Source organism: Phalacrocorax carbo, chromosome 1 (genome assembly GCF_963921805.1).
Source record: "Phalacrocorax carbo chromosome 1, bPhaCar2.1, whole genome shotgun sequence".
NCBI lineage: Eukaryota > Metazoa > Chordata > Aves > Suliformes > Phalacrocoracidae > Phalacrocorax > Phalacrocorax carbo.
In genome coordinates this window covers 202,320,769-202,342,921 of record NC_087513.1, presented here as the reverse complement: position 1 = coordinate 202,342,921, position 22,153 = coordinate 202,320,769, and the positions used below count along the sequence as shown (strand labels likewise).

The following is a 22,153-nucleotide window of genomic DNA, read 5'->3' as shown; positions in this document are numbered from 1 at the left end:
ACTGTCATTGAATTTGGCTCTACTCTGGGCTGCAGTTGGATCAGATGACTTTCAGAGGTCCCTTCCAACCTAATTTCTATAATTTCATAATTTAGAACTTCTTCACTATACCTTTTGGGTCAGATGTGCTCTAATGAATATGCATTTCATTTGTACTACTTCAGTGTAGTAATTCTCTCTTAAATGTTAGATATTCAGTAGTGATATATCTATTTCTAAGCCCTGAAAATTTTCAATGTTTCATGTATTGCTTAGACATACATAGTAGCACGTACTAAGATCAGCCAGGAGAAAACAGACACACATTACAAGAAGGGGAACTCTGGTTAGACTTTTGGAAGGAAAAAATCATATTGAGGGTGGTCAGACACTGGAACAGGTGGCTCAGGAAGGTTGTGGAATCTCTATCATTCGAGATATTTAAAATATCATCGAATAAACCCTTGAGCAACCTACTCCAGGCTGACCCTTCTTTGAGGGTGGGGAGTTGGACTAGAAGATCTCCAGAGGCCTTCCAATCCTAGTTATTCCATGATTCTCCATGGTACTGTAGGATAATTTAAAATTTCATGCAGTAGGTATCAGAATGACATAGATACTATTGCTGCCAAATATTTAATTTTATGAATAAATTACTTCTGTAACATAATTTTAAAACTAAAACAATTGTGTCTGAAAAAAGGAAAACAGAAATGCATTTAAAAATAAAATTAAAAAGTGTGCTGTTTAAAAAATCTGCAATATTCTTTTCCTAAATTACTCCATAATGTCTCTTTTCTCTTTCTCTTGGTTACTTCCTGAGAACAGGTTTGAATGAAGCTTCCTTCAAGAGTAGCCATGCTGCTACTCTTCAACACTCTTTTAGCCTTCAAGGACAAAGGACATCTGAAAGAGACCTACAGTCTTGATGATGTGCTGTTCTTTTAGGGTTGGTCACAATAAAAAATTTTCCTTTCTAGCTTAAAGAAAGGTTTTATGGGCTTCAAAGAGCTCATATACTGGACCTGAGGTAGCTTCACTTTAAATACCTTGGCTTTACTATGTAGGAACAAACAACAATCCATACCAGCTTGTTACATCAATTTTAAAAAAAAACTTAATTTCCATGTCTGCACAAAGTTATGCTTTGTTGAACAAACCATTTGATAGTCTGAGCAGTAATCCCATGTTGCACTGTTCTGTTCAATGGAGTATAAGTAGCTTTAGGACGAGCCAGTGTGGTGTGTCCCAGGGTGCCATGTCACAGACATGGCCATGCACTCATAGTTCCTTCATTTAGACTGGTGTTGGACCAGCCACTGTTTCCATTCTGTGATCTCCTTTTCCTTGTAGAAAAATAGATTTCCCTCTTTGCCTTTTCATTGTGATATATTTTGGGATATGTACACCAAGAGTTAAAAAAATTCTGATTAGATTGCTATAGCGGGCTTGATAAACTTTGATGCATATCTGAGAGGCAAAGCCGTAAGAGTTGCTAATGGAGAAGAGTTCTGTGACACAGGCAGGGCTGAGAGATTTTCTCTGAATTTTGACAGCCTCAAGGGAAGGTGTTAACACAAAGTAAATGACTAGTAAACAGTTAAAAAAAAAAAGAGAAAAAAAGGGAGAGACTGATGACTGCAGTCCAAGGGGTCTTCCTCTTCTTTCAGAAGAGGAACGAGGACTGTGAGGGAGATGCTTAATGGAAGTTCTGTATCTCATGGGATGTTGACCAGAGAAAATGAGCCATAGCAAAGTAAGCAGTTCTCTGTTGGCTCTCCTTATAGTAATATAGCCTTCAAGCTGGCACTACAAAACAAATTACTGTGGTGCATCCCATCATTACTAGTGCATAATATGTTGAGTATTCTCTACCCCTGTGTAGTCACCCCAGCACAATATACAATATACATACACTATATATTACTCCAGAGCACATGGAAAGAAATTATGTCTGATGTAGTCCTGACTTTGTCCAAGGATTATGGTAGGCAGTCGTGTCTGTTATCTGCAAATTAATATTATGTGCCACGCTACTGTTTTCCCTGCCCTGCAACTTCTTACCATCGGAGGTGGGAAGCAGGACCATAATCTCTTTCAGAAGGAGAGGACACTGAAGTTTCTTTGAATTTTTGTCCCCTTTGCTCTGCACATTTTGTAGTTTCTGATTCTACCAAGGAATAGTTCCAGCTCTTATACTTCCTTACCCAGTTATACTCTACACAACTGCAAATGGATATATACAAAAAGGATGTGGGCAGGCTGGAAGGGGTCCAGAGAAGGGCCACCAAGATGATCAAAGGACTGGGAAGCTGCCATATGAGGATAGGCTGGGAGAACTGGGTTTGTTCAGCCTTGAGAAAAGGAGGCTCAGAGGGCATCTCATCACCACGTACCAGTACTTAAGGGGTAGCTACAAAGATGATGGAGACTCCCTTTTTACACGGAGTCACATGGAGAGGACAAGGGGGAATGGACACAAGTTGCTCTTGTGGAGATTCTGACTGGACACGAGAGGGAAATCTTTCACAGTCAGGACAGTCAGGAATAATCTCCCCAGGGAAGTGGTTGACTCGGCCACACTGGACACCTTCAAGATTCGTCTGGACAGGGTTCTGGGCCATCTTGTCTAGGCTGTGCTCTTCCTAGAGAGGTTGGACTAGATGATCCCTGAGGTCCCTTCCAACCTGGGATTCTGTGATTCTGTGAAATGCAATCTAGCACCTAGTAACTGTTGTACTTACTTGTGGAGAAAGAAAAGACCAGAAGGCATGAAGTATAAGAGTGTTGTCTAACTGGATTCCGTGTTTAGCGATCATTCAGGAAATATCTGAATAATTTTGGCATACATGAATCACAAACTTGTCAGTGTGGTGTTGCAGGTCTTATGCAGCAGCATCATTCTGGTATCCTCATTAGATGTACGAAACAGAAATTCATGGAAAGTTAAGTTCCTGTTTTGATAAAAATAAATTAATACAGTAACTGGAATGAGATCATATTTGCTAATGCTTCCCTCAGCTATGCCTTACTGCACATCTGCTTCTGGCACATTGTTAGCTAGCATGTTGATGCTAATGGACTCAGAATTTTTATGCTCTTAACACTGTGCTATTGTGTTAGTATTCAGACTTCTTGAACAAACGGAGTTTATGAGGAATGTCAAACTGAATTAAAAAAATAATACTATTTTATTTAAAGCAGTAACCAGGAGTTTGGGAAGGGAAAGGGAAAGGGAAAGGGAAAGGGAAAGGGAAAGGGAAAGGGAAAGGGAAAGGGAAAGGGAAAGGGAAAGGGAAAGGGAAAGGGAAAGGGAAAGGGAAAGGGAAAGGGAAAGGGAAAGGGAAAGGGAAAGGGGAAGGGGAAGGGGAAGGGAAAGGGAAAGGGAAAGGGAAAGGGGAAGGGGAAGGGGAAGGGGAAGGGGAAGGGGAAGGGGAAGGGGAAGGGGAAGGGGAAGGGGAAGGGGAAGGGGAAGGGGAAGGGGAAGGGGAAGGGGAAGGGGAAGGGGAAGGGGAAGGGGAAGGGAAGGGAAGGAAAGGAAAGGAAAGGAAAGGAAAGGAAAGGAAAGGAAAGGAAAGGAAAGGAAAGGAAAGGAAAGGAAAGGAAAGGAAAGGAAAGGAAAGGAAAGGAAAGGAAAGGAAAGGAAAGGAAAGGAAAGGAAAGGAAAGGAAAGGAAAGGAAAGGAAAGGAGGAAGGGGAGGGGAGGGGAGGGGAGGGGAGGGGAGGGGAGGGGAGGGGAGGGGAGGGGAGGGGAGGGGAGGGGAGGGGAGGGGAGGGGAAGAAGGGAAGGGACTATTTTAAAACAAAAATAAAATTCCAAATCAAATTCCTGTGTGATTTACCAGTTGAAAGATGGTATGTGCCAACACCTTTTTGTATACCTGAAATACTGCAATATTCACATGTTCACTTAATAAAGGCTAACTATCTCAAGAATAGTAGCACATACAAAAAAATAACCACAAGGGAGCGAATTGTTGTATGCCAGTTGCTCCTGAGAATCTGTGTGTTACCCTCTCTATGCTCAATGCCAGAAAAATTACCTCTATTTCATTTCTTTGCAGTGTAACACAATTACCTCTGCTGGCATTTACCACTGAATGCCAATGCTTAGGAGCACACCTATGGAACAGCTGCTGCACTGTGAGGAAAACAGGACTCTAGCATAATTGCTCAGTTGGCCTTTGCTTAATCTAAACTCTGGTTACCTGAGTACTTACTCCCCTAGCAGTGCTACTCACCATCGTTTGCTCTCAGACTTTTCCAAAGCCCTACTTTTTTTTTTTTTGCCTAATAACTTTGAATCCCTCTAAAAGTAGTGGAAAAACAGAATTGCACTCTGTGGTTTCTGGCTGCATATTCATATAACACTGAATACAGTTTTCCATCTAGGCACAGAAATGAAATCAGTTCTGTAGTGATGTATATGATTTTCTCTTTCAATAAAAGTTCTCTTCTGGGACCACACCAAGGGAGAAGCACAATAGAAGATAATACATTTGGAATCAATTAAAACAGGTGAAGGAAAAGTACTTGATTCATTGTAGAGTCCCGTGATCCTGAAACTGTATAAATGATAATGTGAAAATCTGGCAGCCTGTTTATTCCTTCCACTGTTTAATATGAGGTGCTCAGTTTGCTTTGGGATTATAGAAGATAAGGAAGGCTTCTCTCTGAAAATGGAATAGATGCTTCTTGGATGTTAAGATACATGAAAAAAATGTATTTGAACCACCTGAGATCACACTTAGAGATTTATTTTTATATAAAAAAAAACCCAACCAAAACAATCCTTTGATTATACCAAACAAAACCTCACATTAATTGAAGTTTTGAAATATCCTGCTAGGAATTGCTTTGCAAGCATTTTGGGTATTGCTGATAATTCTTGATATTGTATTTATAATCATCATGTGCTAAATTAATCTCTCATGGACAGTTCACACTTAAATTTCTAGTTTTGTTGTAATAAGAAAGATGCAGGAAGTATTGAAATAATGAAGCATTGAAATGAACAGAAGGGTGTATGATAGATTATTTTATTTTGTAATATAAATAGTTTTAGTGTTAGGTTATTTGGACTTGTAGGCCACATTATTGGTAAAATAGCAATTATTGTTATAATGTGAATTTATTTTTATAAGTTGTACGCCATTTCAGCTTTCATATGCCTTTTCCCAGATGCTAAAGCTGCCATATCTAACCAAAGATGTATCATTAATTCATACACAGAAGTCTGCTTTTCGTGAGTTTACATCTTGACTATTAGCTGTTTTGAAGAAGGAAAACAAATCCTGAATTGCAGCAAACATGTTAAAGGCCATGTTATGGGAGGCAGGAATGAGGGGGGAGTTGGGAGAGCATGTGTATTGGCCTGAGCCACAAAGAGACAAGTAGCTAGATATGGCACCATCTTGGATCTGACGGTAGTCTTCTCACTGTAACCCAACTGGCAAGTGACAAATTCATGGATTATTTTGGCCTACCTGGCAGGAAGGGCAAAGTTTTCTACTGAGTTGGTGATGGAAGAAGGCCCTTCAGACTGAAATGCTATATGGCCATCCAAGATCAATAAGAAGTCAAACAGTTTGCATTACATTGACAAATGAAATCAATGTATGTTTTTATTGGAGTCAGGATAGGAGAGGGAAATGAAGATGATATAGCTAACATGTTACAGGATTTCTCCTTTCCAAGAAACATCGCTTCAGTCTTTCTACAGCTTAGCTTAAACTTCCTTCCCTTCAAGACCTGATCTCTTCCAAGCATTATGGCAGCGGTAGTGACAAATTATCCATTTAATAGAGTGTTGTTGTTTTTTGGGACTGTAGCACTTCACTAACATGCTGCCATGTGGTCATATAAGACAAAAAGGAGAATAAGCGTAAGGGAATTTTTTACGCTTGTCTTGTAAAATAGATTTTCATATCATTTTTATTGCATTTAAATATTAAATTATTTAGTAAACAGCTGTGAGTGAGCTATGTTTTCAGCTTTATGTAGAGCAGTACAAGCAATTACAAACTTCGCTTTTGTGATCTAATGGAAGTTTTTCTTATTGTGTATTTCCTAACGCTACTTAATTATATGAGTTCAGAATTAATATCACCCATACTGGTCTTTTAATTGAGTGGAATATAACCATTTATGTTCCTGACAGTGTTTCTCTTTAGCAGTTACATTAACAGTTTATTTGATGACAGCAATAGAATGATTATATTAAATACAAGTTGAAAAGATTGTGTCTACTTTTATTACACAAAACAATTGACAAAATCTGTCCTAAACAGAATGCAGAGTTACTGCTATATGATAAAAGAGACTGTTATGTAAAGTCATTAAAAGAATCATGCAGACAAGAGTCATTAACTGTGTACATTTAGCTAATGAAAATGGAAAGCAAAAGTCTCCTAACTGATTCATAATCATTTGGGTTGAGGGCTCATAATCAGTGATGTGACAGATAAAAAGATCACCGATTAAATGTTTGAACAGGGTGGAAACATTATGGAGATGTGTCTGACACACTGACAAAATAAAATTCACAGAGTGATATTTACTTATGTTTCGGATTATTTTGTCACTTCCAAGATGCTTTTATGGAATTATTTGTCTGTCAGCAGTTCAAAGAATACAGTAAAGTACTTTTTAAACAAGATATGGATGCCTGGCAGGTGCAATGTGCAATGAGAGTGTAGCTACCAAGATTTTTTATTCAGTGACTAGAGTAATTTCATAATCTTCTAGTAGTTGATATTTAGAAAGGAGCGTGGTTTGTCTTTCTCTGTTTAGTGACAGCATGTGGAATCTTAGTCTCTGATTATTTTCTGGATTAGTATTAAGCATTAATATTTCTGTGCAGAAGCATATGGCTTGCAGCTACTTATAGACTAGATTATACAGTAACGTAATATTTATACTACAGTACCATAGTCAGGACTGTGACTATAACATGTAAAGAAATTGTACCAAAGACGTACAATATAAAAGTTCCAAAACATAGGATTTTGAGTGCGGACTCTTGCATAACCACTCAGGTACCTAAATAACTCGTCGGAAAATAACAAATTCTTTAGTCTGAGATTGTTAGACTTTTGAGGATCAAACTCAGATTTCATTACTCAAGACACATGGTTTATTGAGATTACAAGGTGGAACCACAGAATCACAGAATGGTAGGGGTTGGAAGGGACCTCTGGAGATCATCTTGTCTGAATGTGTGCCTCTTTTATTATGTTGGTACATAATGCATTGCATTGATGGGAGATTCCAAGCTTGCTGCTCCTAATAACAGGCTTCATAGCTGCATGTTAGACAGAGTGAAAGAAGTAGGCTGGGGCATGTGTTCTGTAAGGATAATTGAGGTCAGTTATTCCCCCCACGTCTACTAGTTTCATTTATTACCAAATATAACAGAGGCCAGTTTTTATCTTATCAGAAATCCATGTCTCAAAATAATACTCTAAAAATGGCAACATCAACCTAGTACTAAGAGATACTTTCAAAAAATTGTTGGTAAGTACTTATAAAAAATCTTACTGCAGATTGAAAATCACGTGTTTCTTTAATTTAATATGCAGCTGACACAAAAGAATGATCTTAAAAGCATACTTGAAAGAAATGCAGTTATTTGCCTCAGCTTAGTAAAGCAAAGATAGTAATAACATCCACTTTGATGGAAACTTAAACTCTCCTGTTAGTGAAGGTGAACTAGGGTTTCAACAGAACAATAGAAACTTGATAAAAGTTTCATTGTACAAAGTGAGCTGCACTGTACAAGAAATGGAACAGAAGTTTATTTAGAATGGATGAGTCACATTACACATATACTGCTGGTTTTCTTTATACTTTTAAATGGTGTTAATTTTCTGTTTAACAGTTTCAAATAATTGAAATTTATATTAATCTTTGAGGTTACAGTATATTCACACAAACATTTTTCATTAATAATTGACAAACTCACATTAACTCAAAATGTTGAAAAATCAGGCAATAACTTCAGTATTCTTTGTTTTCCTTCTATTTTTCTCTTCTAGAATTGGGTAGAAAAAGCAGAGAAACAGAAACTACTGTCAGACACCCTTGACCTTTCAGAGCTATTTCATCCAGACACATTTCTCAATGCTTTACGCCAGGAGACTGCAAGGTGATGGAAAAGTAACCTACCTATTTATGTGTGCTAATGTGCCATTGTTCCCTATGCGTGAAGATGGTTGTTTCATTTTCAGGACACAGATCCAACAAATTATGTCAATTGCTGTCATTAGTCATCTTATTTTTATTACTTGCACTGGAGTAGAATAGCTGTGAGTTACTTTTTTAAATGCTGATTTTTTTTTATCTTAGATGGAATAAAAATGTGTTTTTCTTCAAAGTAAGACTTAGTATGATATGATACACATCAAAAATACATTGGTTTTGTATTTCATTTCCTGTTGTTATATATCTCTAAGATTTACCGTATATATGTTTCCCTTGCAGAGTAATGAGCTGTTCAGTGGACAGCCTTAAATTTACAGCATCATGGAAAGGGCGGATACAGGAAGGCAAACTCCAAGTTAAGGTATTTTACTAGAACGTTTTACTAGAATTTTACAAGGATATTTTATTAGCATGGTCCAAGTCATCTGTCAATAAACTTCTGGAAAGCTGAGCTATAAATACATTGGTGTATCTGAGATACAAAGGCTCATTGATGGTACACAGCTACAAAAATGGTAGTGCAAAAATTATCCAGAAATGGTGGAAGGAAAGCAGTTATCTTTTGACCCCTCCCTAGTCACAGTGCTCATTTAAAATATAAAATGTAAAATTTAAAATTTACACTTATTCTTGCTCCATTCTCTTCAACCACCTTATAGATAAACTTGAAGCTGAAATTCCATTAGTTAATATCTAACTGTTGTCCAGAAAGTAGCTGACAGAAACATTTGTGGCGTGTAGCAAGAGGAAATACACGTGTAAGTCCGTAAGTCTAAGACCATATGTTAGCATTTGTTGAATCACTGAAACACTTGTGGGGAAGTAAACAAACTAAAGTAAACCATAGTATGACTAGCTTTTGGTATGATAAAGACCCAACAATTTTTAATGGACACTTAAGGCTACAGCCAGCAGCCATAAAGTCACTACTGATTGCTTATACAGCAGAGTAGGGATGAATCCTCAAATGGTTTAGTTTAGCTTCTTAACATTTCAGGTGGCACTGCCGCCTTGGCTGAATCCAGATCCCTGTGCACCTGTTTCATACTTAATTTTGTAGGGAATTCACAAAATAAGTTTTCTGTGCTACATCTTCTGACAGGTATGTTGGTCCCATGATAATATCACACAGCTCAAAGTGCTGTGTTCAGCATGGAGAGTGGCATTTAAAACTGCATTCTTCCAGAAACATGGGTGTATAATGGAGGGCACTCACCACGCAACGATGTACTGATGTACAGCTAAAGCAGAGGGATTGCTAGACTATGAGAGAGAAAGCAAATGTCAGGGCACCTTCTCTAGTCTGATAATGCAGGCAGACACAAGGCTGTGGGAGATATTAGGGTTCTGGTCTGGCTGCTGACACTGTGTAAAATCATTAATACTGAGTGTGTAAGAATTCATATCCCTAAAATATTAATAGATTGTAAGGCCAGAAAAGATAACTGTAATGATCCAATCTGACCTTTGTGCAATAGACTCTTTTGAACTTTGTTGAATTAATTCCTTTTGGAACTACAGAATGTAATTTAGAAAATTATTCAGTCTTGGTACTTAAATAGGAGTAGTGGTTGCCGACTTCATTTAATGAGAAGCAGATGGGGGTTTAGAACCTGGAGATAAATAAACCAAGGGACTTTTGGGGCAAGTCACTTCCCTGGGATAAACCTGGGATATGATAAACCTTGGAGCATACACATGTTGCAAGGTTCCAGATTCAGCCAAGACTTCTAAGTACATAGCAGTGAGCCAAAATTGAGTTTCACATCCCAGACCACTCATTCTAGTAGGCTAACTATCAGCTGCATATCCGAGAAGCCTGAACTTATTCAAAACCATTCTACCATCTTTGAAAAATGTCAGAAGTCAATGTCAAATACCTGAACTCCATGCCTGAATAATGTTATCTAAGTACTTTCATATGCTAAAAAAATACTGCAATATTTTACAGTAGCTAGATTGAAATAGCTGCTTGGAAACTAAAAAAATAAACGGTAATTAGAGGAAAGAGTTTTATAACAGCACTCCAGTTAGGTATATTGAGGCTTACAATTCTTTGTTATGTGCAGATTTGTGCGGTAGACTTTTTTTAATATTAGTCACTGTTATATGTAGGTGAAAAGGTTAAAATATATTCTTTTTTGCTTTACAAGAATGAGTCTTATGTTCCAAGAAGAATCAAAAATAAAAAGAGAAATTTTTTTAAGAGCAAATTCTCTGCCACAGGAATAGTAGAAACAATTAAGCGAGTGGTTATCTTTAACAAAAGTTAAGAATTTTGCCAAGTTTACTCACTTGATTTGAATATTATCCTTTCCCCAGTAAAAGCAGTATACAGTGCATCTGTATTAGTAAGTATTCACCAATATCTTCACTGCTCCTTTGAATTTTTGATGTACAGAAAGGCTTTGGAACCTTTGCCATGCTGATCATTTAGATTCCTTTCCATGAGTCCTTCCTCATGTTCATGGAGAACTGGGGAGAAACTTTCACATTAGTAAAGCTAAATACCACATGGACTCTAAGTAGGGCATAAAAATGAGAGTGTTTCAGAAAACTCATCCTCTAAAATGTGTCTTGTTTGATAAGGATCCTCTGGATTGCATGTTAAGCTTGGTTCACAGGAGCAGTATGAATTTTAATACTGGTAAAGTTAACATCTCTGCAGTTTCAAGAATTCAGGCTAACCTTATAGAATGGGGAGCTATTTTGAGTGGGGACTCAAATAAAAAATTCAATCAGCAGGATAGGTAAGTCCTTAAACACATGCTGTGGTTAGGTAGGTGGGACCCTGTTTTATCCCACCTGACCGTAGATATCTAAATCAGAAATATGAGTTTACCAGCCTCGTTTTGTCAGTGAAGAAAGACATGCACCAATTCAGATCTAAAATGAGTTAAACAACTTTCCGGAGATGCCTGTCTTTCTCCACTGACAGGAGAAAACCTACAATTGCTATGGTCCTAGCATAGTAGTTCTGGTCAATTGCCTGAAGGTAAAAGGCTGGGTTTGTTTTGTTTTGTTTTAAAACCTGTCACATTTTGGAAGTTTAAATAAAGAGGTACCATGGAGACATAGGATTCAGGATAGTTATCTGAAGATTTTTCAGACTTTATGCAAAAGGTATGTTAAGTTTTTACAATGCTGTTATGAAGAACACCAATTATCTACTTGACTGAAGATGATATCATCATTGTATAAAAGCACCAGTGCTGATAAGAAGATCTCTTTTATAGAAAGTGTAATACACGAACAGAAAATCTTACATAGGAGTGAAATAGAAGAAAATAAAGTGGAGTCACCACAGGATGTTGTAAAAACAAAGTGGAAAGTCTTAGCAAAAAATAGCATGTCTACTTTTGCTGGCTTAGGCTAACTGCATGTTCCTTCTTTACATGATTCAGACTGTGGGTTTAAAATTGGATTTCCCACATCCCCTACAAGAAGCATATCATGCTATAGGCTATTCTGAGGTTTATCAGTCTCAATTGATGCTAATGGTGCTATTTTACTTTGTGTGACTGTTTCCACCAAGACCGAGAGACTTGATTCTGTACTCACATGGTTGGTGGACTCCGTTCTGGGATATGGGAGAGTCATGCTTAAGTCCCTGAATCAATGGATATTTAATTATTCTAATAGAATATCTGTGTAGAAGGATTGGGACAATTAGGAATGCAGATGAACATTATATTTAAATCTAAGATTTACACATACTTTGTATAACTTTCTTAGTCACACTGTCAGTTAGTGACTGTTTTGAAGACATGTTGAGATTTTCTTTCTTGCCTTTAATTTGATGAGTTTATGATAGCTTAGAATTTCTTCTGATAAGGAAAAGAAGGTGGAAATATAATTATGACCTGTATGATGAAAATGCTTTTTCAGTCTTCCTGCGCTTTAAAAAAAATGGCATCATGCTTCAGCCATTGTAGACATTTGGAATGATCTTTGTGTGCCAGAAATTTCAAATAATACACCCTGTGACCCTCTGTAAGTCAGAAGTATGAAGTGCTAGAACTGTCAGTGTAATTACAAAGTAGGCAGAGAAACACTCAATCAGGCCAAGAATACACCTGAATCTGGGTGAATTATCAAATCTGATGTTAAATTATCAGTGTTAATTGAGGTGATAGTTTAGACGTATGCTGTGGAGTAGATCTCTCCTAGTAGGACATGATGAATATTTGATTTAGAATCAATCTGTATAAAATTACACTGTCTTTAATATTACTTTGGATTGCTTTAACAAAAGGTACTGAAAATGTATGACTACTGCAATTTAATCACATATTGATATGCAAATACATCTATTTGCTTTGTGCACTGATTGTGCTGCTGTACAGAAGAAGGTAGTCATTCCTTTTGGCATTCCATTTTCTGTTACTGTAGCAAAGGATGAAAGAAAGGACGAAACATGGTAAGAGACTTTGGGTAGTAAGTGCTATGAGCTTGGGTAAGGCTTAATATAAATAGTAAAAAACAAAGATTTGTTGCAAGACTATAATATTCAAATACATAATATCAGCATTAATATCAAAACTATACTCTTAGCAATTGACAGAAATACTATTAAAAGGCATCCTGAGAGGTCTTTTTTTACAGTATGCCTCCATCCCGAAATATCAAGGCATTAATAATGGAGGTCTGTAAAGGGGATGAAGTGAAAATATGACTTCCTGAAGTCTGATGTTTGTATCATTTTGTGGAATTGATGGCATTAAATAGTAAGGAAAAATTAATTGCAGAGAATTCAAAATTTTGGAAGCAGAGATGCTATGGACCATGGTATCAGCACTTTCTACAAATGTTTTTTAAGAAACATAATCTGTAATGTGTAACAATAGCTCTTTTTTTTTTGAAACTAAACTATTACCAGTAGTTGCAAAATGACAAGTACTTTGTAAGAATTTATAAGTCCTTTGTTAAGTACTTTGTAAGTCCAGTGGAGAGCTACCATGATCAGGGGACTGGAGCATCTCCCTTATGAGGAAAGGCTAAGAGACCTGGGATTGTTTGGCCTGCACAAGAGGAGACTGAAGAGGGGGTTTCATCAATACCTATAAATATCTAAAGGGTGGATGTCAGGATGATGGGACTAGGCTCTTTTCATTAGTGCCCAAGGACAGGACAAGGGGCAATGGGCACAAGTTGGAACACAGGAAGTTCCAGCTCAATATGATAAAACACTTCTTTCCTGTGAGGGTGCCAGAGCAGTGGCACAGGCTGCCCAGGGAGACTGTGGAGTCTCCTTCCCTGGAGACATTCAAAACCCGCCTGGACGCATTCCTGTGCCCCCTGCTCTGGGTGTCCCTGCTCAAGCAGCGGGGTTGGACAAGATATCTCCAGAGGTCCCTTCCAACCCCTATAATTTTGTGATCCTTTGATTCTGTAATTAAAATTTTAAAAATTATGGTCAACTCCAGCCAGTACTCTGAGCTGAGCTGCCAAAATACTATGCATGCTCATTATAGATACTGTGAAATCGTTGTCCTTCATAGTAGCTGCAATTTCTCTACACTGTTTATCATATAGATGAGAACATGGCTATGCGAGTAGTCAGCCAAACAGTATGTGAAAGTACCTTGTTCTGGTGTGGTTTTTTTTCAGTGTCTTTTAATCTTTGAATCAAAGTCAAAATTTTAGTCTTTATCTTCAGAGGAGTTTCTATGATTGGTTGAAGTTTTCCAGAAGATCAAATGATTTTATTTTACATAACTATAATGTCAAAGGAAACAGCCAGTATCAAAAGAAGAAATGTGTGTGCAGTAGAAAGAGATTTTTCAATAGGTGACCCACTTTCTAAACTTCTTTTAGAGATGTTCAGGATGGCCAGACTTTAGAACACCCTAACAATAAATTTTAAAATCTCTTGGCAGACCAATCTTCCCTCAATAACTTTGCCAAACTCGTATATTTGTCAAACTATACTCCATAAGAAAATTCCCTGCAGAATGCAGGATGGGCAGAAAGATCACAGGAGATAAATCTTTCTAATAGTTGTGTGATAGGGATAAATAAGAGCTTTGAAAGTATTCAATCAGAAGTGTAGTGAGATGAAGTATAATCTAGGACCTGTGCATATAACAAAGTGAGGCCTTAAGTATCAACGTTAACAACAGAGAGCAGTAGGAAGGAGTCTGTGGGAAAGCCTCAGTAAAAACATTAGTAAGACTTTGTTCCTTTTATGCCTTTTATAATATTTTTCTTCATATTCTTTGGTCTTGCAAGGCAGAAGTGGCACTGAAATCTACCTAGGCTATCATTAACGACTATTGACACCCAATTTTTTTTTTTACTAGATAAAGCCAGCTTTTTCCAAAATCTCTCTGTGTGGAGAGATTCTGACTTTGAAAAGAAACAGTACAAAATATCAACTGTTAACACTGTACCTTAAAATAACAGATCTGAAAATCTTATGGAAGATTCAAAGGAAAGACCACAATAAACTTGGCAGAAGGGAGAGGAGTGTCACACTTTCACAATGAAGAAAAGACCTTGAGCTTTTGACAGGTTTGAGGGAGGAAAAAAATAAAGGTTTTGTAGTTCCAAATAAAAAAACCTGAAAAATTTAATTTATTTCACTGAGGCCTTGTTATAATAATTTGTGGAAGTTAAAGTTAGAGAAAAAGTCATACGAGACTGAGCTTTCCATTTGGGGTTGTTTTGGTTCAGGTTATCCACAGTTTTGGAGGCTTTACTGTGAGTCCAGGTCTGTATGGTGCAGAGATTGCTTCAAAGAATGTTGCCACTTCTTTTGTCACTCTCTGTCCAAGGAGAAACACAGCTTTTTCCTATAGCTTCTTTAAATGCAATCTTTTATAACTTTTTTTCACACTAGCATATGTATATATGCATCTTGCACATTGTAAGAGTCTTAAAGTCTGAGTTAGAACAGAAATATGACAGAAATATGACTTCAAAGAAGCAAATTTCTGAAGACTGCAATGCCTGTCTACAATAAAAAAATAATTAGTTTTTAAAAATGCAAAATGTAATCTTAGCTAGTGTACAGTTAGTAGAATATTAACAAAAGAACCCCAACACTTGGGAAGAAAGCATTGTTTTTCAAGCATGACAGTAACCCCCATTGTTTTAATGTTTAATTGCAACTTTTCTTGTCAAATAAATAATTTTAGGATACTGTAATTACCTAAGCAAATTAGTTCTGTTACATCTTCTATGATGCCGATCTTCATTGTACATCATACTTTAACCACCTTTTAAAATCCAGTACACTCTTTACAATTTCTTGCAAGAGAAAATGTGTTGGAAAATGATACTTTTCTCCATTTTGGTCATGTGGTCACTCATTCAGTTTCCAACAGCATTGTATTTCCTAGTTCCAGCACTGCTTTATGAACCTTGTATTTGCTGAAAGCCTTCCTCAGTATTATGTATTTAATTCGGGGCTTTAGTATGACAGGGTAACAGACAGATGATTTTCAGATTGTAGCTTCTGCTCCAGCTTAAGATTTAGCCTTTTAAAAAGCTGTAGGAAAGTTATTACTGAATAAAGTTTTATTACTGCTAGAATTAAAGTTCTCACTTCAGCAGGCCAAACTGACTATTACTATTATTTATACTAGCCAACTATTATTATTTGTACTGGGAAAATAAAATTATCAGCAGATATTGAAAATTTTATTTGGAAGAAATCCAGAATCATTGTCATTAATCTATCCAGGACTTCAGTGAAGAAAAAAAGAGAATGTTTAGTTCAGAAGCTGAAAGCACTTACTAATTAAAAGAAAGCACTTAAAACGTTACATATAGAGCATGGCATAGTTACTTATAGAAGCATATGGGATTCTTATTTATTTTTTCCAAACGACAGTTTATCTAAGAAGTCTTGAGTTACGTTAAATAAAATTTTGGCTTCTGTTATTTCAATATATTCTGTCTGCCTCCACAGAAGCTGTGTAATTGCACATTCCATTCTTTGAAAGCTGTGCTCAAACTTCCAAGCAGGAAGTCATGTTCATTTCAGTGATTGTTCTCTTCTTCTGGACATTGTAATGACTGTGTACTTGGCTATGGCTATCACATTTCCATTAATCTAATGCCAGGCAACTGCAGTTTCATAAATGATGACATTTACAGGTATTTTTCTCTAACATTTCAAAGAATGTGAATCCAAATCAGAGGAAGTTCACGCCAGAGCATGGTCCAGATCTTGCTTTTAAATCATGTTTCCTATTCTCTCACAGAACATTACAATAATTAGTTTCCTGTTATTTAAAGATTTGGTCACAGTAAAAAGGATCATCATTTATTAAAGCACAGTGTAGTCATTACTGACATTTCAGGTCTGTTATATATGTTTGATTATTTTATATTTCCATGGCAGATCAGTGGCTTACAACTGGAAGGTTGCAGTTTTGATGGAAATCGACTTTTGGAAAATCTGCATGATTCTCCCAGTGTGTCATCTGTTCTCCCTTGTTACATGGCCTGGATTCCACAGGTACTAAATTATTAAAATCCCGAAACTTTCAAGACCAATAATTTGCTTTTTTCTGTGTAGTGGCTTTTCAGTATGATGTTGCTGACCTGTTTTCCCCTTCATTTCAAAATAAAAATCCCTGTCTTTAACAGGAAAAACAGTTAATTATTTTATATAAAATAAAAATGTATTATCATTTTGTCAATATTTTTTAGCTTCTGTTGTTTAGATTAAGACAAGGGCTTTATTTCAGACATAGCTTTTTTTCCTTGTTTTTTAAAAAACATTAACATCTTTTCAAAAGTGTACTTCGTAAATGTATATACGAGTTTGGGACTTCATTCCTAGAGTGTATTTTCTGTGTGTTTTAAATGTTAAACTAAAATGCAACAGCAATAAAAAGAGAACATGATATGATCTGTAAGCAAAGAAAGCCTTTCCCCTACTTACACTAATTTAAAAAAATGCCAATGCTTGCAGAACTATGTAAGATGAAAGTGAAGTAATCTGAACAGTGAAAATTGTTACTGCTTCTGCTCCTCAATTATAATAGCAATATCTGATATATAAAGCAAAAAGTTACACAGAACTTATTCAAGGATGTGTAGAAATTACAAATTCATATACTTACACTCTTATAACTAAAAGAAGGTTTATTGTAGAATTAATCTCATCTAAATTTAGCTGTTTAAAAGTTAGTTGCCCAGTGTGACTTAGTTGCCTTAGATCCTTCTTTGGTCTCAGTAAAAGGCATCTCAGGAAGTCCATCCCATAATAAGGTAACGGGGGTAAATCTCTGTTGAGATGTTACTAGAGACAGCCTAGACCGGTAAATCTGGGACAGACAGGTGAGAAGAAACCCACATACAGATCTAAAAGAAAATAGATTAAGAATTTTACACTGAAAATCAAGTGTAAATGTAGAAAGTGAGAAATAGGGGTGGATGCAGGTTTTTTCCACTTCTTTATCACAATAAATAAAGTTAGAAGTACATAGAAAATTAAAAATAATGCCACCTTTTATCCTGTCCTGTAGACATTAGCTCACCAAGCAAATTAATTTATTAACTGGAGGACTTTATTATTCGGCAACCTAGAGAACTCTGTGGAGTTCTGTCTTGAGAAGACAAGAGAGAATTATTCTTGGTGAGAAGAACATTAAAGAAAAAAGTTCACTGGACCCAAGCAGTTGAAATTTCAGTTAGAGTTTATTTTATTAATTATCATAAATATGGCAATGATGAGATTTGTGGTATATTGTGATAAATATTGTTCAAGGAGCTCCATTACTAACACACTACTGTATCCCAAAATCTTTTTCTTTGTTATTTCCAGCACTGAAAGTATAGCATTATATTATAGTACAGCATTAGAAGTATGATGGTCAAGACATGGACTTTGAACACACAAGTAAATACTGTCCACCATCTGCACTACTGCTCATGGCTTTGATGGGAAAGAAAATACTGAAAATTAAAAAGGAAAAAAAAAAAAAAAAGGCAAACCAGCACAAAACCTATTACAAAGTTGACCAGTGAGAGATTTTTTAGTTCTTTAGTAGTTTACAAGGTGTGTTTTGTTCAGAGAAATAAACATATCTCATTTACTGGAAAGGTGTTGCATGGGATAAATACGGAATTCCCAGACTTCTTAATATATAGACTCAGTGGTGGGTGGAGGAGGATGGTAATATACATGGTTTTACATGATGACACCAAATGTTTATCTTATGCACACTGAAAATGATGATTGTAAGTAACCCTCTCTTAGTTGCTGAAAAACATTCATCTTGTGTTAAACATAAAACAGATTCTTAAGTATTTTTCTGAATAGCAGTCTATATTCTTTAAACTTCAAAGATAAGATCCAGAAGTTATATGTGACATCAGCAGAGAGCTTTATCTAAAAAACATAGAAGTGAGGTAGTTCAATAATCAGTGAATTAAACTTCTTCCAATGTACTTCATATTTGAAGTGAATAACAACTGAAGTCTTTGTGTTGGAAAAAAATATAATTATTTGAAAACACAGGCCAAAACTTGACAACTGCCCAGATTTTAAATATAAAATATCTCTACAGAAAGTATTTCTGCCCTTGAGTTGTTTTGCTTTGGGCTTCACTGTAAAAATCGACCACAGTCGAACACTGTGCTCAGAAACCAAGGCAGAATCAGGACATTGTGCACTTCCCCTTATCTTATTATCCTCTCCTTAGGAGAAGAGTGCATGAAGTAGAACATGTTATCTTAAGATTCTTAGGTTTTGAATTTGTTTTCTTTTCCCCATAAATATCTCTTAGAAATCCAGTGAGCAAAAATTTGTATATTTATAATGCAATGATTTGAGGTAATTTTCAACCAAACTAAAATAAAGTGAACTAACTCTCTGGGAAAAAAAAAAATAGCCTACAGGATTTCTCTGAGAGAACCCCCTCAAAATGCTGCATTGCTCAAAACAGAGTATTTTGAGCTACTAACATGATGCTTATTCTCATTAAACTGTGAAAGTCCTTTCCAGTTTTAATTCACTGATAGATCCCAAGCTGTGAAGGGTGTTGCAAAGAGGGATGGAACCGTGTTTGAGGCAGTCTAGACAAAGGGCGTTTTTGGACTGTGCATAAGCCAAAGACATACGGATGTTGTTCAAAGAGACTTTCACAGAAAGGTTTTAACCTTAAAATAATGTGATTCCTTAAAATGTCACTGGGATTGAGCAAGGTGCGAGAACAGCTCTTTTGACCCAAAAAGGTGTAAAAAGAGGTCTTTGAAGGCAAACTGGCCAACTTTGGCCTCCCAATTTGGCAAAACTTAAATTCTCCGATTAACATTTTACTGTCAGATTGGCCAGCATTTTGTCTTCTTCAATATTGTTAACCAAAGGATAAATGTGGTAAGTATGATCCTTCTGACAACAGCCAATTGTGCCCTTTCAGTACACAGACCTTCTATAAGGATTCAAACACTGATGTTCAAATGACGTGGGAAGCTGATTTTCAAAAGGAACAACAAAGTTCTTCAGAAATGGCTTACACTTGACATGCAAGGCAAAGTGCTTAAAACAGTTACTGTTTGCACGTCTCATTTTTCCTGTTTTTAGTTATTTTCTAATATTGGAGCTTCACTAACTCACATTTGATGTGATTTGCATTAAAAAGACCCTTATATTTTTTCAAATTCCTTTCTGCCAAGTGTGCTGCTGTGTTATTTGATTCTTGAAAATCTTCTGACATTTTGCTGTTGACAGGAAGGGAGATTTTGAGTATGACAGGAAACATGCTTAATATATCGCAATTGAACCAAACCCTGAATTATTTATACTAAATAAATACATCGTGGTTTGAAGCCAAAATTACATGCTGTAGGAAGCCTAGACTGAATCTTTGAGCTCACTTCTATAGTCGTGGACAGGGAAAATGTCCTGTGCAAAGCCCTAGGAGGAAACCTTGTCAAAGACGCACACAGTTTGTAATACAGAAAGTGGAGAGGAGCTGTTACTGTTCTCAGAGAGAACATGCTCGCTCATCATGATAGAGACGTAAAGCCATGGCTCCAACCAAGATCCTTCCCTAAGTAGTGTTTACAATATAATTGTAATCTTTGTAATAGTAGTACTGCTACTGTCTGGTAGGAAAGTACATGTATAGGAGAATACAAATTATAAATTGATTCAGCTGGAAGTTCAAAGCACTGATTTACAATCTGAATGATTAAAGTTAACCTGATAATTTCCTATTTAGGTGCTTAATGGAAAAGGCCTGTTTTCCAGAAGTGCCAAAGAACCCCAGCTGTGACTGTGATCAGTATTAGTATGAAAGGCATTAAAAAAAACCCAACAACATCAAAAAGTCATCAAACCCGCTTTTCTTTTTTTTACTAATAATGTAACTTTTTACATATGCTTGCATGTCTAGAAGTGCTAGAAGTATATGGAAATGACTAAGGAACTTAGCCATTTTGTTTGTTTTGTCCTGGTCTAACTAAATTGTGGTTAAAACTTCTGTGTTCCTCTTAATATCTTGCATTAACTGGGGGCCCTGTAAGGCTCTAATATAAGGTAAGGTAGCGCTCTCTCTGTATCAGAGAACAATATTTATATTTGGATTCACTGATATTATAAATCATAGTTTGAATCCATAAAGTAGCCTGGAAAGTGTGGAGTAAGATTTTTTTGGTGCAGTTCCTGAAGCATCCCACTTACAAGTACCTCAGACACAGATCACAACTGGGGCTACATTACAGGAGGAGCAGTGAGGTTATCCTGCAGGGACGGACGAGGTGAGGCAGCAGGGCCTGCTGAGAGCCCTGGCTGCCTCAGGACCCCAGCCTGCCCAGGTTAGCAGCTCCCTGCAGAACAGAGATGGTGCTCCCAAGGGGCCTTCTCCCCTCTGGGAACTGTTCAGCACTTCCCTTGCCCCTGGTTTGCAGAAGCTTTTGACATGTAATTTTTGGTTTTTTTAGCTGAATAAAGATTTTGATATGTAGTTTGTAGGATCACCCCTGTTACATACATACTTGTGTTTTCAGTTTAACAAACTGGAGAGAAAAAGTAGAAGCTTAGTTATGGAGTAGTCTAGCGAATTTTCTGAAGTCTCTGCTTTGTTAGTAATCCTTCTCCTTTGTAGCCTGTCCAAGGCTGCAATGTCTAAACTGTATGTTAGGATCTAGCTTTAGATACTATATTATTGAAGATTATTCCTTTCTCATGTTTTGTTGTCTATTTAAGTGATAACTAAGTGCTTGTTTGCTGACAGGATGCATGTGGTCCATATTCTCCAGAGGAATGCATATCTTTACCAGTCTACACCAGCATGGAGAGAGACCGTGTGGTGACAAATATTGATGTACCTTGTGGAGGAAACCAAGACCAGTGGATTCAATGTGGCGCTGCTTTATTTTTAAAAAATCAGTAATCTGCAACTGCATTAAATTAGCTCTTGAAGATAAGAATCATTTAAACATCTTAGTTGTTTCTTATTAAAAAAACTTTGAATTCATTGCTTATACATTTTAAAGCAATGGTTTAGAAATTTGCCTGTTTATTTTTTTAAGATATATAAAAATAACATCTATTTGACTAGAACTTTGTATCTTGTATCTTTTTGGCATATTGTTAAAGGTAACATGGCACTATTCAGCAAACTGTTAATTTGGGTTGTTTCTCTAGATTGTAATATTTTGTATTTCTTTCTCAGACTTGCTGAAATCTCTTATGTTTTGCCAGTAAATATTAAATATAAATTCTAAGTCAGCATTTTTTCTTTGATAATTTTTTTCATTATCCTTTTTGAACTGTTATTCTTATGCCTCCATTATTTAATAAAATAAAGTTATAATAATTACCCATTGTAACTGAAATGGAATGTTTTACGTGAATATAAAAATCAGGATAAATGTTTCAGTCTGTTTTAATGATGTTTTACTTGTAATCATATTTCGTTGTATTGGTAGTAAATAATAGGAGTTTCATTAAGTTCATGTGGAGTTACAAATTCAGTTAGACTACCATCATGGTTGTAATCTAGAAGTT

At 36.4% G+C, this 22,153-nt stretch overlaps 1 protein-coding gene across 1 annotated transcript in view; it reads left to right on the top strand.

Moving 5' to 3' along the window:
* DYNC2H1 (dynein cytoplasmic 2 heavy chain 1) overlaps nucleotides 1-21,874 on the top strand; it is a 192,917-nt gene extending 171,043 nt beyond the window's left edge. Inside the window, exons 86-89 of the mRNA XM_064441295.1 lie at nucleotides 8,016-8,125; nucleotides 8,461-8,542; nucleotides 16,532-16,648; nucleotides 21,378-21,874. Of these exons, the coding sequence (XP_064297365.1) occupies nucleotides 8,016-8,125; nucleotides 8,461-8,542; nucleotides 16,532-16,648; nucleotides 21,378-21,536 (468 nt within the window). The 3' untranslated portion in view covers nucleotides 21,537-21,874. The remainder of the gene's footprint in view (nucleotides 1-8,015; nucleotides 8,126-8,460; nucleotides 8,543-16,531; nucleotides 16,649-21,377) is intronic.
* The last annotated feature ends 279 nt before the right edge of the window (nucleotides 21,875-22,153 follow it).